The sequence below is a fragment of the Archocentrus centrarchus genome, unplaced genomic scaffold (genome assembly GCF_007364275.1).
Source record: "Archocentrus centrarchus isolate MPI-CPG fArcCen1 unplaced genomic scaffold, fArcCen1 scaffold_30_ctg1, whole genome shotgun sequence".
Classification (NCBI taxonomy): Eukaryota; Metazoa; Chordata; class Actinopteri; order Cichliformes; family Cichlidae; genus Archocentrus; species Archocentrus centrarchus.
In genome coordinates, this window is record NW_022060259.1 from 2190841 (window position 1) to 2207462 (window position 16622).

General features: G+C 44.2%; 1 protein-coding gene across 2 annotated transcripts in view; it reads left to right on the forward strand.

Moving 5' to 3' along the window:
* myo18b (myosin XVIIIB) overlaps positions 1-16622 on the forward strand; it is a 69003-nt gene that overhangs the window by 12138 nt on the left and 40243 nt on the right. For both annotated transcript variants that reach the window (XM_030723977.1, XM_030723976.1), the window contains 13 exons: positions 5129-5273; positions 6135-6305; positions 9602-9692; positions 11415-11607; positions 12708-12788; positions 13254-13374; positions 13491-13638; positions 13893-14076; positions 14169-14319; positions 14482-14591; positions 14677-14742; positions 14824-14952; positions 15449-15592. In XM_030723977.1, coding sequence (XP_030579837.1) covers positions 5129-5273; positions 6135-6305; positions 9602-9692; positions 11415-11607; positions 12708-12788; positions 13254-13374; positions 13491-13638; positions 13893-14076; positions 14169-14319; positions 14482-14591; positions 14677-14742; positions 14824-14952; positions 15449-15592 — 1734 coding nt within the window. The remainder of the gene's footprint in view (positions 1-5128; positions 5274-6134; positions 6306-9601; positions 9693-11414; positions 11608-12707; positions 12789-13253; positions 13375-13490; positions 13639-13892; positions 14077-14168; positions 14320-14481; positions 14592-14676; positions 14743-14823; positions 14953-15448; positions 15593-16622) is intronic.

Genomic DNA, 16622 nt, shown 5'->3' on the forward strand with positions numbered 1-16622 from the left:
ACTTCCTGAAGTACGTTTAAAGAATAAAGAAAACAAAATAGATACAAAATCCAACGTGATTCCTTCACAGGAAGTGCTGCTCAGAGGGCGTCGCCGTGGAGGAGGTTGGAGCGCTTCTCGTTCATTTCTGATATCTGAGTAGGAAAAATAAAAGAGTTTCACCAGCTGAATTTTTAAGTGAATAATGTGGGAACTTCCACCTTTTCCATCATTCCCTGAAAGAGGAGCGTCCACAGTGTTTGTGTTTGAGTGACGTGAAGCGATAAAGGAAATCCAGCGGAAGTGTTTTTCCTGTTTGTGACTTTAAGATCAGACTTCCTGCTCCTCTGAGCACAGTTACCTCTGTGATATATGATTACTGCTGCCTTTACACCGAAGAACGTCACTAATTTAAATGTTGTATCTTTGACACTTGGATGGTTTTAGTTATCATAACTAAGCTCGTCTGTGTAACAGACATAACCATAACAGTGGAAGCACAGCCATGACTGCAGCCAAAAGCTCACTGACAGCTGTTCACAAAGTACTCAGAGCCCTTCACAGAGATACTTTGGTCTAATATACTAGCTGTTGTATGTGGATACCAAGTGAAGAGAGGATGTGACAGTTCACGTGACGTATTGAATTTAGGCCGTAAAGTTACTCAGATGCGAGATCACGGTAGGTTATCGGTTATTTTTAGTTTCATATTCTGACACGTAGCAGCCTGTGCGAAGGAGCTGACAGCAAACTCTGTATATAAAAGATGTACAGTTGTGGTCAGAGGTGAATGTCGTGGTAATTTTGGCTTTTAATGATTTGTTTGATTTGTTGAATCTAATTTTATTTTCTCTGATCCACACAGGGTCAAATAAAGAAAATGCACCACCACTAATATTTGACCTTATCACCTCACCAAGCTTCTGCCATAATTCTGGCTGCATGTGTGAGTGCTCTTCTTGGCAGAACTAGTAGAGTTCATTTAAATTAGTTGGCTTCTGGTCTCAGACCCGGCTTTTAAGCATCGTCCACAAATTTTCAGCAGGGCTGAGGTCGCAGTTTTGGGATGTTAGTCTGTGTCAAAGAGGAGGGAGGTCCCCGGCTCAACAGCTTCTCTGTTATCAAGTTAACACAGAGTTCTACAGAAAAAGTATTTTCATACGTGGTTGTGCTAATGCAACAAAAATTAATGAGAGTAATTATTCTGTAATGATTGTGAATGAGAGAAGTGTACTGATGAATGAACAGAAGGTCATGCTGTACTCACAACAGTGTTAACGTGAGCTGCGCTGACCTGTGTGTGCGCGAGAGAAGTGCAGAGTCACTGTGTGTGTGTGTGTGTGTGTGTGTGTGTGTGTGTGTGTGTGTGTGTGTGTGTGTGTGTGTGTGTGTGAGACACAGGAAGTACCAGATAAGGCAACAGGAAGGAATGTGTAAGTGTGGCACTGAACATGACTGGGAATTTCCATCAGTCTGTGAGTGGAAAGTTCCAGCAGTTGTTGTTGTGTGTGTGTGTGTGTGTGTGTGTGTGTGTGTGTGTGTGTGTGTGTGTGTGTGTGTGTGTGTGAGAGAGAGAGAGGGAGGGGGCCATTTAGTTATAATGAGCACTGTGTAATTTGACATTTTTGATTATTTTTACCTGATTAAGTTGCATGCTTGCTGCTGCTAAATTGCTTTAATAAATCTGCATTTAAAGTCTAAATTGTGGACGCTCCCTCTTCACCTCTTTGTAGAACAGTGAAGATGTAAACTGGTGTTTTCCATCTTTAGGTGGTTCCAGCCCATAAACTAATAAATCCCTGGGGCCTATTTTGCTGTCATACCAAGTGCACCAGATCATACATGTATGAGGAGGGCTGCAGATGTTACTCCTGGATTCACTCAACTATTGGGGATGCTAGTTGGTTGGATCAGCAGAGGGTAGCAGAGTCACTGGCAGCAGAGCTGAATGAACCTCTTCAAACCAGCTCAGGGTTAGGCCCACAGGTGCAGAAACCTGTTAGATGGAGAGCTGACCCAGGGATACACCTGAGAACTGACACCTGCTTTATCCAGTTCTGATGTGTTTGGGATCATTGACCTGCTGGAACATCCAACTGTGTCCAGGTTTCAACCACCTCGTCACTGTTTTGTGAATTATTATTATCCAAATTCTCCAACTTCACCTTAAATCAACAGCGAGCTGTGTCATAAATCAGCTGTGCCACCAGTCAAAGGTGGACCCAAAAAACAGGACTCAGGAAACTGGGGCTAAACTTAAAATCCGCTTTCAATGCTGAAAAGTCCAGAAATCTCTAAACATCTACTGAGGAAGAAATCCAAGTACTCAAAATCACTACAAATCTAATCTTTAGAAAACAAAAAGCAAGGAAGGACGCAGCAATGTGGGACCAATCGACAAATTACAAGAGGAGAGAAAATATTCACACATGAGGTAGTGAGGGGAGAGGAAACAGCTGGGAACACAGCTGGAGACAACTAAGATAATGAGATAGGAAGGAAAATAAGACACAGGACAGCAGTTACCAAAATAAAACAGGAGGAGAGACAAGATCAGCTGAACACAACTAAACAGGAACAGGAAGACAAGAAGACAAATACAGAGACAAGACTGAAGGGGACACAAAAGGGAAGTATCTAACAAACCTGAAGTTATCACAACCTCACACTAAGAACCAAAACCATGACATGATGGTTGAAACCTGGATACCACTGGGATTCCTAACATCCAGACTGGTGTAGGAATTAATATAGCAGCAATGGCCTAACCAATACCAGAAGCTTGTTGATGGCTACCTTCAGGGGTGACTGTGGCTCAGGAGGTAGAGCTGGTCATCTACTAATCAGAAGGTTGGTGGTCCGATTCCTGGCTGCTTCAGTCTGCATGAACCCCAAATTGCTCTCGATGCAGCCATTGGAGTATGAATGTGTGCACTTAGCTGTAGAAGGAAGCGTTGGTGTGAATGGATGAATGCAAATGTGTTGTATAAGCACTTTGAGTGCTCAGCTAGAGTAGAAAAGTGCTACATAAGAACTAGTCCATTTACCAAAAGTGTGACATTAAAGCATTGTTGTTTTTTAAAATCATTAAAGCTGTCTAAAGTTTGGACACCTTTTGACTGGTACTGTATGCTGTACAGTCATTTCAGCCTGGAAAAAGAAACCATTAAACCCCCATAAATACACTCAGTTTACACAGGTGTGTAAACCAAGCACGTCGGCATGCAGACTGCTTCTACAAGCATTAGTGGAAGCAGCTGTTAGTGGGACTGTAACAAAGTGATTGAGAACAACAGCAGTCACCCACAAAGTGGTACACCATGTAAAATCACAGAGTGGGGTCAGTGGATGCTGAGGGTCACAGTGCACAGAGGTCACCAACATCAATCACTGCAGACCTCCAAACTTCATGCAGCCTTCAGATTAGCTCAAGAACAGAGAGCTTCATGGACTGGGTTTCAACCTGCTAGAACACCTTTGGGATTAATTAGAGTGGAGACTGTGAGCCAGACCTTCTCTCCAACATCAGTGTCTGACCTCACAAACACACTTCTGGGAGAAAACTCCCATAAACGGGCACCATGGTGGCTCAGTGGAGGAGCACGTGACCACATAAGCTGCAAGGCTGAGGAGCAGCCGCCCGTGTTTGCGTGTGACTCGAACTCTACAATACAAGCTTTTGGGTGGCTGCCATGTTTTTCAATGCCAGCAGAGGCAGTACAGTAATCAGAGGGTCAAGTGATACATTACATCACCAGGAAGCTTGGTGCAGTCAAGGAGCCTCGGCACTTCTTTGTTGGCTTCATCGTTCAGCTCTGAGGCTGCTGTTTGGATGTAATAGGCTCTTCCTTCCTTCCTTCCTTCCTTCAAGAGGATAGTCTTAACTGAACTATTTGACTCAGTGGTGTAGCTATAGTAAAATCAGCAGACCATCACCACACACACACACACACACACACACACACACACGATGGCTGCGTGTAAGCAGTGGTCCATCCATAACAAACTAATGTGTCACAGCCCTAATCTCAGTGGCACAGCTGTGACTGAGGCTTCAGTCCTGATGGGTCTCAGTCATCCTCAGCTGTAGCTGGTGAGAGACGGGCTGTTTTTAGCTTTTTGGAGGCCCGATGAGGCGGGAGCTCATCAATCTGTAACACTTTAAGGAGAAAACAGGTTCGATTCATGAATCTCACATTCAAATAAATGATCTCAAGTTGACCCAAACTATTTAAACCTACAGAAGTGATGATAAATGGTAAACAGTGAGGCTCCTCTGTGTCCATAAATGCAGCATTTCCTCAATATTTATTTTAAATTTAGTAAAAAAAGTTCTTCAACACAAAACATAACATCTCCCCTTCTCCCCAAAACAATAAATAAATGAACTTGAACATTGTCCAGATAATAAATTAAACCATTAATTATAATAAGTAATGCTAATTTTATCTCACCCCAAATTTTGGGAATCTGAACTTGCAGTTTGGGGGCCCCCTAGTGGCAGTGGGGGGTTCCTATGATCTGCATAAGAAATGGCTCCAATAATAATCCTTCCAGTTGAAATGAGCCCCAGCTGGGGGCTCACCCACTCACAATGTGGCCACTCAACTCATACTGCACCGTGATGCTGCGCGGCCTGTTGCTGTGGATTAGAGAGGCAACACAAAAGCAGCAAAAAAAAAAAAAAAAGAAAACAAAGCTTTTGTGTCTTTGTAGAGCAGAAATCCTAATTAATGAACCTAATTCAGAAGATTGCACCTGTGCTGCCTTAACAGGTAATACTGTGTTTATTAAGATGTTAGTTATTCTTAGAACAAAGCTCTTTCTAGCAGAGGCTTCACTAATACAGGAATCACAGTTTAGGACTTCATCCCACTTCTGTTAAAAAAAAAGTTCAGTAGGTTCTTGATCACCAGGAGCTGCAAGCAAACACATACATGGTTCAGTTAATAGGCTGAGGTGTTCCTTTAACCAGGGTGCTCATGGAAGCGAGAGGCGCTGAGGAAATAAAAATAGAAAAATGAGTCAAAAAGAGATCTTGAAGTGGTGAAATCACACAGTGAGGAGCTCCTTCTTGAAGAGTTAGGCTGTGGTTGGAGATAAGATGGTAAGATGTGACTCAGCTGTTCCTCCACCTTATTGTTCTCAGGTGGAGGAGAAGCAGCGTGCGTCCATTGCCTTCACAAAGCTGCTGAGTGCCATGGAAACACTGGGCTTCTCAGCTGGAGAGCAGAAGGCGATATGGCATGTTCTGGCTGGTATTTACCATCTGGGAGCTGCTGGGGCCTGTAAAGGTAACACAGTGATTCATACAGAAGGCACACAGTGTTACTAAGTGTCCTCTGCATATGTACGCACACACACGCACGCACGCGCACACATGCACACACACGTTTGTTTTTGTAAATTGTAACAATCCCACTGACTCTAATGCAGTCAGGCTCTCAGACATCCTGCACTGAAAGTGTCCTCGTTCATGTGTTTGCTCAGATATCAGAGTCAGTGTAAGGAGTGGAAAATTCCATCATATATTAAGTCTTTATTGCAGTGCACATGTGTGACATGAAAGATCAACCCCCCGACCACTGGATTTTAATATCAATATCAGATGTGTTTTAATGAGATTTCTGCACACGTAGGACAGCACACAAAATCTGTTTTCACGTGTCTGTCAGATATGTTACTGACTGAGATTAATTGGGAATCCACAAACAACACTTTGAGTTTGCTAGACTCGTTCTCATATACACAGAACCTGTCAGCTGTTACAGTGTTACAAACATGGATGTGATGAAGCAGCTGAAGCCAGCTGTTCAAGGTTTCAAAGTGTATGTCCCACTAATGCCTTTGATCCAAAAGCTCAGCCTTCAGACTGAGTGTGTGATATCAGTGACAGAAGATATCACTAACATGGTCAACACAGAAGCCCCGCCCACCAGTGGTCATGTGGGGCATTCAGTCAGAATAAGGTTGTTTTAAAGTTGGCTGAGACACGAGGTGATTCTCTCACTAATGTTAAACTAACTCTAACCCAACCCCCCCGATCCAGTTACTTTTCTCCCTCATTGCTGAGCTGACCTCCACATCATCACTCATGCTCTCAGTAAATGCTGTCGTAATCAGGACCTCTCTGTGTTTTCCCTTTGTTTGTGCAGTGGGCAGGAGGCAGTTTGTGAACTTTGAGAGCGCTCAGGTGGCGAGCAATGTGCTCGGATGTGAGGGAGATGATCTGCACACGGCTGTATTCAAACATCATCTCCGACAGCTGCTGCAGAGGGCCACCGGAGGCAGCAGAGAGAGGAACTCTGTTCCTGAGTCAGAGGAGGGTGAGATGCAGACACGAGCAGCAGAACACACCATATCATCCAAATATGAGTGTTTCCATGCTGTAATAAAGCCCATCAGTGTGGACTCCAAATAAAAACCGCTTGCTACTCTCCAACAGTTCTGACTGATTGGAGGCAACGTCACTATTTTCAGCTTCAGTTACAACTTTTAGCATCTGCAAGCTTGTCACAAGATGGGGGGGGGGGTGTGGGGTGGACACAGAGACAACTGGGCATGCTCAGCTCGTCCAAGACTCATCTAAGTTCTGAAAGGCACATGCTAACCAAAAAGGCCGTTACAGTTATGATGGCCTCCGTACACCACAACAACAAACATTCAGAATTTCAACCTGTTCTTGTTTTTTCTCTAAACTGAACCAAGCAGCTCTCAGCACCTGCACCTAACCAGCAAAGCAAAAACCACGAGAAAACAGCATGAACCAGTGAGTGGAAATAAGACAAAACTGAATACATGGTACAGGTTCAGTCAGAATGTGGACCACAGGCTTCTGTCTCTAGAATGGGACTTTTATCCTTTGGTGGCCAATACTGCTGCAGACACTGATGCTAACAGACACCTCGTGTGTAACTGTGCAATGCACACAGCATCGGGCAAAGCCCCATATTTGACTCTGGGTTTGAGAACACACTGCTGTCTTATAGCCTGGCTCAGCAGCCACACACACAGACACACAAACAGAGACAGATGCAGGAACACCAACATAAATGCAGTTTTACACCCAACAAGCAGGAAACAGGCCGTGCCTCCAACAATACAGCTTTAATGTGCAAACATAGTGGGTGATTCATTTTGGAAAACCAGGACATGCTCATAAAGTTTGGACCTATCATCATACGCCTCACAAAAACAGTGGCTTTAATTTCATTTGTTGTGCAGTTAGTATTTATTGACTGCTATTAATGTCCTGCTTTAAATACAGGTGTGGCCAAAACTGCTGGCACCCCCCTGTTCAAGAAAGAAAACCACAATGGTCACTGAAATAACCTGAAACTGACAAAAGTAAAAATAAATACAAATTTACTTAAAATGGTCACTGTGCTGTTTGGTATCCTGGTGTGTACCACACTGAACGTGGAGCACAGAAAGTTGAGCAGGAGATGAAACAGGCACTGATGAGCATGTTAAAGGCAAAAGCTACAAGACCCATAAGCACTTTGAGTGCTGAGGTAGAGCAGAAAAGCTCTATATAAGAACCAAGAGATGGATAATATGAATGAACTTCCAAAGAGGTCAGAGGTGAACTCCAAGGTCAAAGTACATCAGCCTCAGATCACACCATCCGTCGCTGTTGGAGCCAAAGTGGACCTAGTGGAGGACGACAGAGGACTCTAACCGTACCTACTGTGAAACATGGAGGAGGCTCAGTTATGTTCTGGGGCTGCTCTGCTGCATCTGGCACAGGGTGTTTAGAATCTGTGCAGGTTACATGGAAATCTCAGGACTATCGAGGAATTCTGGAGCTAAACGTGCTTCCCAGTGTCAGAAAGCTTTGTCTAAGTCGCAGGTCCTGTCCTCCAACAGGATGATGACCCAAACACACACACCACTCAGCAATGGCTCAGAACTAAACACTGGACCAGGGGTGTCTAACTCCAGGCCTCAAGGTTGGTGTCCTGCAGGTTTTAGATGTGTCTCTGCTCAGATTCAAGACACCCTGTGCCAGATGTACTAGACCATCTTGAAGTGGCCTCTATGAGCTCTGATCTCAACCCTACTGAACATCTGTGGAAGGAGCTGAAACATGCCGTCTGGAGAAGGCATTCAAACCTGAGGCAGCTGGAGCAGTTTGGTCATGAGGAGTGGGCCAGAGCACCTGTGCACAGGTGCAGAAGTCTCATTGAGAATGACAGAAATTACTTGATTGCAGTGATTGCCTCAAAAGGCTGTGCAACAAAATATTAAGTGAAGGGCTCCATCGTTTTTGTCCAGGCCGCTTTCATTAGTTTGTTTTCAAGATAATTCTGTTGAACCACAATTCAAAAGCAATGTCTGAGTTTCATGAGTTAATTTTTTATACATTTTTACCTCTGACAGGTTATGTTTTCGGTCGCGTTGGTTTGTTTGTCTGTCTGTTTGTTTGTTTGTCAGCAGGATTACTCCAAAAATTATGAACAGATTTCGATGAAATTTTGTGGAGTGGTTGAAAATGACAAGAGGAAGAAGTGATTAAATTTTGGCGGTGATCCGGATCACGATCTGGATCCAGGAATTTTTTTAAGGATTCTTCACTGCTGCGGGATAGGGGGTTATTGTTGTCTGGGAAAGATGAAAGATTATTTCACAGTATTTAGATACACGTATTACAGCGTCAGTGACCCTGTGGCCTTGGCGGAGGTTTGTGCTCTCTGAGTGCTTCTAGTTATTTATTACTTCTGTCAGTTTCAAGTTATTTCAGTGATCATTGTGGGTTTTTTCTTTCTTTAATGGAAGATTCCAACAATTTTGTCCTCATCTGCACATGAAAACATGGGAAAGACAGCATGAAGTGCATAAATGACCAGTTCTTGCATATATTACTCAGGATTGGGCTAATTTCAGTTAAAATGATTTAAACACCAGCTGTTGTACACAGTCAGACAGGAATGAGGCACTGAGATAAAGGCAAAGCCACACGAGGAGCCAATCTTCAGGTTACATGCAGACAGAAAACAGGAGGCACAGAAACACCTACAAAAACACAAAGGAAGGGAAACACTGTAACTGACTGCAGTCTCTCTACCACCCAGACCATCCTCCCTCCAGCCAGAGTGCAGTGGCTCAGTGTGGTGCTCGCAGTCATTAGCAGGTGTATCCATCTGCAAAGTAAAAGATGAAGTCACGTTCAGTTGCTGTGAATTCTGAACGGTTGCCTACCAATATTTTACTTCTAGCGTACGATAAGCTGTTGTTTTTTTGGTGTGAGGGCTGACGCAAAGCCTCACAACATTTAGTGAAAGTGTTTATCACGGCACTGCTCCACTTCTAGATCAGAGGCCAAAAACAAAGCAGAGATAAAAGATGTTGTGAGGCTGCAGGTACTGCGTGACTTCTTTGGCTTCCACCTGATTTTAGAGCAAGAACAACATGTGCTGGCAATCGATGCATTCTGATAAAGCCTTCGTCTATAATCCCTAATATAGCAGAAAGGAGAACATGCAGGAAGTAAGAAGAACACTAGAACAGATCCCAGTGATCTTCATCCACTCGTGTGTGTGTGTGTGTGTGTGTGTGTGTGTGTGTGTGTGTGTGTGTGTGTGTGTGTGTGTGTGTGTGTGTGTGTGTGTGTTGTGTGCAGGTCCCAGGCTAACAGCTGCTCAGTGTCTCGATGGAATGGCTGCTGGACTTTATGAAGAGCTCTTCACCACCATCGTCTCACTCATCAACAGGTCTGGATGCAGCTCAGTAAATAATCAACTGGCTTTTTCAGTCTCTGCCTACACTGACTAACTGCTGACTAACCAGGCTTCATGACTTCAGACTCTGTGACATCATACAGATCCAAGAGCAGAAAAAACTATCAGGAATGGAGTTTTAGACTCAGACTGATTACATGGTGACTTTGTGATGTTCGATGCCTGATATTGCTTCCTTATTTGTTGTGTTATTTGTGTTTTATCTTTTATCCTTGTGTGTTACCTTTAGTAGTATTGTGTGTAGTTCTTGATGTACTGTTTAGGTGTCTCTCTGTGTTTTGGATGTATATTCTTAAGTCTTCTGGTTACAGCTTGTTGATTTTGTTGTCTTGTGTCTGTTTGTAATGACTGTGTTTAATCCGGGAGTTTCACTTCATCCTTGTCTTCTCTGTTAAGTCTCCATCTGTGTAACATGTCCTCGTTAGTTACTCCCTGTCTTATTTTGAGTCTCTTGTCTCTCATGGTTTGTATTTTGTTCTGCTTCCCTCGTCTTGGAGTTGTACTGTTTCTCCTCTCCTCTCATTACCGTGTGTCAGCTGTGTGGCAGGCAGAGTTGGACCCAAGTGCAGGACACAGGAGATACAACTTAACTCAAAATATACAGCTTTAATACATAATGCAATAACACAGCATGAGGGGAGCCATGACAAAGAACTGAGGAAAACTAAGGGCCTAAACACACACATCAGGTAATTAGGGAGAGTAGAGACAGCAGGGGAGAACAGGTGAACTATGGAGGAGATGACAGGACAACTCTTGGGGCTAACCCTCAGTTTCAGGGAGCTCGGCACCCTTGAGCTCAGGTTCAGCTTCAGACAGCTCAGGACTGTCAGTGGGACGCTGTAGCTTGGGCTCTGGACTCTGAAAGTGCAGGTCTCACTGCTGAGTCCAGGGACTGATGCTGAGGCTGGAGCCTGGCTGTCCTCACCTCTGGAACAGGAACGGGTGCAGGGATAGTATCCAGTTTGTTTTGTTCCTGTTTGCTCTGCACATCTTTTGGATGCTCCTGCATTTACCAGCAAATAAAGCTGAGCCCTGCATTGGGGTCCTAATCCTGCCTGCCACACAGCTGTGATAGAGAGAGGATATTCCCAACACGATGATCTCAGGCACCACGTCCAGTAGCCCCTCACACCTGCTGTTCAAACCTTCTGTTCTTGAGGGGCAGCCAATGAAAAGGGAGCTGGCTTTTAAAAGAAGGGTGGCCTAAAACAGTGCAGAACTAAAACAGACTGTTTCATTGAGGGCCAGCCTGATGGCTGAATATGAATATATGAATTATTGTGAACTGCAGAGCTTTTCTAGTAGAGCCCAAAAATAAAATAAGAGTTGAAAATGAACAGAAATAAATCCTCTTTCTTATTCTTGAGCTACAAAGTTTGACAACAGCCTGGTGCAGTGAATGGATCATGTTTTTGATGAGCTGTACTTCTGACACTTGTTTAAACATGACTTCATGTACTCACAGCAGCCACCTGTCATTTAGTTTAGTCATCATGGTAGTGAGGGGGCATTGTCACATGAAAAACAACTTGCAAGTCCCCCTGCATGCATCAGCTCTATCCCTGTATCACACACACACACACACACACACACACACACACACACACACACACACACACACACACACACACACACACACACACACACACACACAGTAATGTGAAAATCAAACAGGTTGTATTTTGTGGGCAGGGCACTGAGCAGCCAGCAGCTGACGTTAGCCTCTGTGATGGTGGTGGACACGCCGGGCCTGAGGAACCCGAGGCACACTGCAGAGGAAAGAGGAGCCAGCTGGTCCGAGCTCTGCCACAACTACCTGCAAGAAAGGCTGCTGGAGCATTACCACTCACACACCTTCACGCACACGCTGGAGAGATACGCTCAGGTAACACAGAGGCTACAGTCACGTCTTTCAAGCTGACTCATCATCGAGTTTTTTGTGTTCTATTTGTTTTGGTCACCAGAATAAAGCAGGACATGATCCTGGAGTTTGTACATGTTTAGTTTGGGCTCCTGTGCAGGTGTGCTTTGTATTTTTGTGTGTTTGAAGTTTGCTGCTGTTTATTTCGAAGGTGACGGCTGCGCTCTGAGACTAAACTGATCCATTTAAACATTAAAGCTCACTCTCTCACAGCCTGATAGGAGACGTGGATACTACTGCAGTTTGTCGCAGATCAAAGTGAGATTAATCTGACTGAACAGGGTTTCTTGGTGTGTGTTCTGTGTTCCAGCAGAGACAAAGATTACAGATTAGAATCAAGTAGAACATTTTAGAAGTTTTTCTAAATCACTTAACAAATATACGCACATTCCTGTGACACTGACACACAGTTTGTGCTTCATTCAGCAATTTATTAGGTACGGCTTAACAAGCTGTACATTTAAAACATGTTCCCCCAGCAGAGAATCTCTATCACACTGAAAAGATGCTGTAAACGAAGGACTCAGTGAAAACTGTGAGCTGAATTTAAACCAGAACTCTGAACATTACAGTTTTATTTTTTACCCTCTGAGCTGCAGCCTTGGTGCTGTTTCAGGGGTTCAGAGGCTAAATATAAAAACAGAATTCAAACACAGGATTAGTCCATGTACAGCAAGCACACTGCAGGTGTCCTGCTTTAGGGTCACATATTGATGCTTTTAGAACAATAAAATGTAAAATTGTTTGGAGTCAACAGAAAAAACAAACAAATGAAGCAATAAAGTTGTCTAAGAATCTGTATTTATTACTGATGCTCTCTGGGTAAACACAAAGATATTAGTGGAAAATTGAGTTTAACACTTCTGAAAATAATGATAAATGAATTAACATCCTGTCTCTTAAGCACATTGTGCGACACCATACAAACATGTTAAAGATGCTGACTTTTTGGGTTCGTGTTGTGAAATATGTTTTGATTTTATCAAAGCAAAATGAGACAAAAGCTTTGAGTTAAACTGTTAAAGTTAAAGGTCTCCGTTAACAGCTCCGTGCTTCTGCTGCAGGAGAAGATCCACGTGGAGTTTGAATGTCCGGAGAGCAGCCCGGCCGAGGTCGTCTCTGCCATCGACCACCCACCTCCACAGGTACGCAGCAACTACACACAAAACACACACAGATGTGGCAATGAGAACAACAGCTGGGAGGTCCTAACTTTGGTTAAAGCACCGTACAAAACTGCACTCCAGGCTTTTTATATGTAAAGGTCAGTGAAGCTATGAATGCAAACAAGCTCTGAGAAGTTAAAAGAACATAAAACTGTACGAGTTATTTACCGTACCGCTTTAACGGCCATTAACAGTTAAAGGTCTGACTTTTTCCCACATTTAGCAAAAACTGTAAAAGACGATGCAAAGCTAAAGAGTCATTTTTACAAATGATAGGTGGGAAAAGTTGTAATTAATCGAGCTATGCAAAAACACCACTGTGCACTGTAACTGGAACAGGAAGTGATATAATCCCACAGTGAGAGCCAACACCAAGTTAAATCATCATGCTTTAATCCTCAGTTTCCTTTTTTGTACTGATTCTATACGCTGTGTGTGCATCAGGTCCGGGCAGCAGATGGAGACCCCAGAGGTCTGTTATGGGTTCTGGATGAGGAGATGGTGACGCCCGCCTCCTGTGAGAACAGGGCCCTGGAGAGAGTCTGCCAGTATTACAGCAACATGGGTAAAAACACACCCACACAGAGACTCAGGCTCCCTGCTTGTGAGAAAGCCAGCTCTTTATTACATACAGCATATCACTTCAGTGTTTTCTGTTTGTGAATATGCATGCCCCTGCAGTGCGACAGTGCGAGCAGCCAATGCAGTGTGAGGTGAACCACCTGATGGGCTGCGATCCCGTCCGTTACGACCTGGCCGGATGGTTCGGCCTCATCCAGAACAACCCCTCTGCTCTCAATGCTGTCTGTCTGCTCCAGAACTCCACCATGTGAGTGACGGCCCGCGGCTGACACGCATGGATGCCAGCTCCAGCTGGCAGATTGGTCCTGAGAATAAATGTGCATTTTACTAGAAGAGTGGAGAAAGACTTTTTCAGGTCTTCTGCACTCCAGGAGGAGTTCATCAGCTGTGATGTGAATGACAGGGCTTTATGTCATTTAACTACAGTGTTTTAGTGAGTGCACTCAAACACATGCTTTGCTGTCACGTGTGATTGGTCGTTTCTGTCTCTGCCCTCCTCAGAGGAGTGTTGAAGGCCATGTTCACGCCCAGAATCTCCCTGCCCCCTCTGTGTCGGGGCCTGGGGGGACTGGAGGGTGGTAGCCAGCGCTCTCTGCAGAGGAACGGCACCATCAGGAAGACATTCAGCGGAGGAATGGCAGCGATACGCAGACACTCCCAGTGCATTGCAATAAAGCTGCAGGCAGTAAGTTCCCAGAACCTCCATCATCATATTCTTCAGTGTTTCTGAAGTGTCACTAGATTCATTCCCTCCTTTCTGATTTTCCCACAATGCAGGATGCACTTGTGAATCTGATCCGTAGAGCCAGGCCAGTGTTCCTGCAGTGTGTGAGTGCAAAGACTGACAGTGGAAGTTTTGACATCCCAGCCCTCAGGGTGCAGCTGCACTCCACTCAGATCCTGTCAGCTCTGCAGCTGTACCGCACAGGTCTGCATATTCATGCATCCGTATCTTTACCTGTAACACTCACCAAAACTGAAGCACCTTTTGGACTCGTGTGACCCTTTTTTCCAGATTTTCTCAATATAAATTTCCAGTCTTAACTTTGGAAAATAAATCTGTAGCCAAATTCTGTTTCTCTGTCTGCAGGTTATCCAGACCACATGACTTTGGGTGACTTCAGGTGTCATTTCCAGGCTCTGTCACCTCCAATTATGAAACGTTATGCTTCAATGTTTGTCAGCCACGATGAGAGAAAGGTCAGATGGCGCGTCGCAGCGGCTCACTGCGGTACAAAACACCACGTCTGTGAGTTAACAGCTTGTCTTTGTCTCCGTGTCTCAGGCGGTGGAGGAGCTGCTGGTTGAGTTGGATGTGGATAAAAAGAGCATCGTCGTGGGTGCCAGCAGGGTGAGAGCACGTCTGAGCTAATCGAACAGCTGAGTTTGTATGGTGCCGACACGGCTCAGGCATTTTTTCCTGTTGTCTCAGGTGTTTATGAAGCGAGGTGTGTTGCGCTATCTGGAGCAGCAGAGGGAGCAGCAGGTCACCGGCTGGCTGGTCCATCTCCAGGCCGCCTGTCTGGGACATCTCGCCCGTCAGAAATATCGCAGGCTCAAGGTTAGTGTGTCTGTGTGAACCTGCCTTCTGCACTGCTGACTGACTGTGGTATTAGACTGTACTCGTACACTGCTTTCTAGTCTATTTGAGCATTCAAAGCCCTTTCTTATAAAATTTTGTGGCCTCTAAGTCCATTTGCAGGTCATGTTTGCTTTATTCTTTTTGTAGGATTGTTTCTTTGTGGTAGTTTTGCATCGTTTTGGTTGTTTTATGATTTGTGTGATGGTTTTGTTTTATTTGTGCTCCTTTTATGGATGCTTTGCACTTCTTGACCCTTGACTTTGGCCAGTAATCAACAAAGTGTATACGTTTGTTATGTTTGTCTTATAAATTATGATAATTTGTTATTTTAAGGTAACATTAATTTCGCTACCATTTCAGTTTATAATTTTAAGACAAAGTTTCACTTTAAAAGGAGAGCAAACATGACTTTTTTCTGTCTGTGTGTGCGCGTGTGTGTGCGCATGTGTGTGCATGTGTGTGTGTGTGTCTCCAGGTGCAGCAGATGGCAGTCAGCTGTCTGCAGAGGAACCTGCGGGCTCTCAGGGTCGTGTCCAGATGGAGTTGGTGGAAGCTTTTCTGCAGAGTGCGTCCTCTCCTTGATGTCAACATGGACAATGAGAGGCTCAGGGCCAAAGAGGTACATGAACACCATTAAACGGGAACTTCAACACACCTTCACTAACCCATTCATACAAGCACTTTCTGCTACAGCTGATTGTCTTCTATCTAGCATTCGCACACATATTAATACTCCGATGAACACATCAGGAGCAAATTGGGGTTCAGTATTTTGCCCAAGGATACTTTGGCACGCAGCTTTGATCAATTAAGGATCGAACTACCAACCTTCTGATTAGTAGGTGACCTGCTCTGCCTGCTGAGCCACAGACACCCACGATAGCAGCAGGTGTTCAAACATTTTGTGAAAATATTTATTTGCTTTTTTAACTAAAAAGAAGGAAAAAAGACTGAATGCTTAATTCAGAGGATTTTCATGATCAATGTCCCATCATCACAGCAGAACTTCTACCTGTGTGTTTTATTAATGCGTTTCTTAAGAGTCTCCTCGTGGACATGTGTACACGTCCGTTAGCCTTAATCTTTGAGCTCAAACCTGAGTGGTGTTAAAGGAGAGTGAGCACTGAAAACATATAGAAGCATCTTAAAATGGTAAATAAGTTTACAGATCTTACACTTCCAGCTATAATCTTTATTTGTCTGAAGATTCTTATCATGGAGAGCAAAGAGTTAGATACTGGGTTCTTTGGTGGGGATGGAGATTCAGGCAACACTGTAATGCACAATGTAACAAATGTCATGTACTGTAGAGGCCTGATGGAACATCCGATCCCAATGGTCCACTAAATGCTCTCAGAATACCAGGTGATGGAAACCATCTGGGACCCTTACAGGATGATGTCCTTCACACCACCGTGGATGTGCTCAGAACGATGTCAGAAGGTTCTAGCTGGGCTGTATTACCTCAGTGTTAGTCTTAGGTTTCTTATACGTTAGTCTTATGTAAGTGTAATGCAACTGGCAGATCTACAGTACTGTGCAGAAGTCTTGAGTCTTCGTTTCTTTATATTTTGTTATGAAATGGGTTCAACAATTTATTGAAATGTCCAAACATACAAGGAAACGCAGCATATAAAACAGGGTTTGTA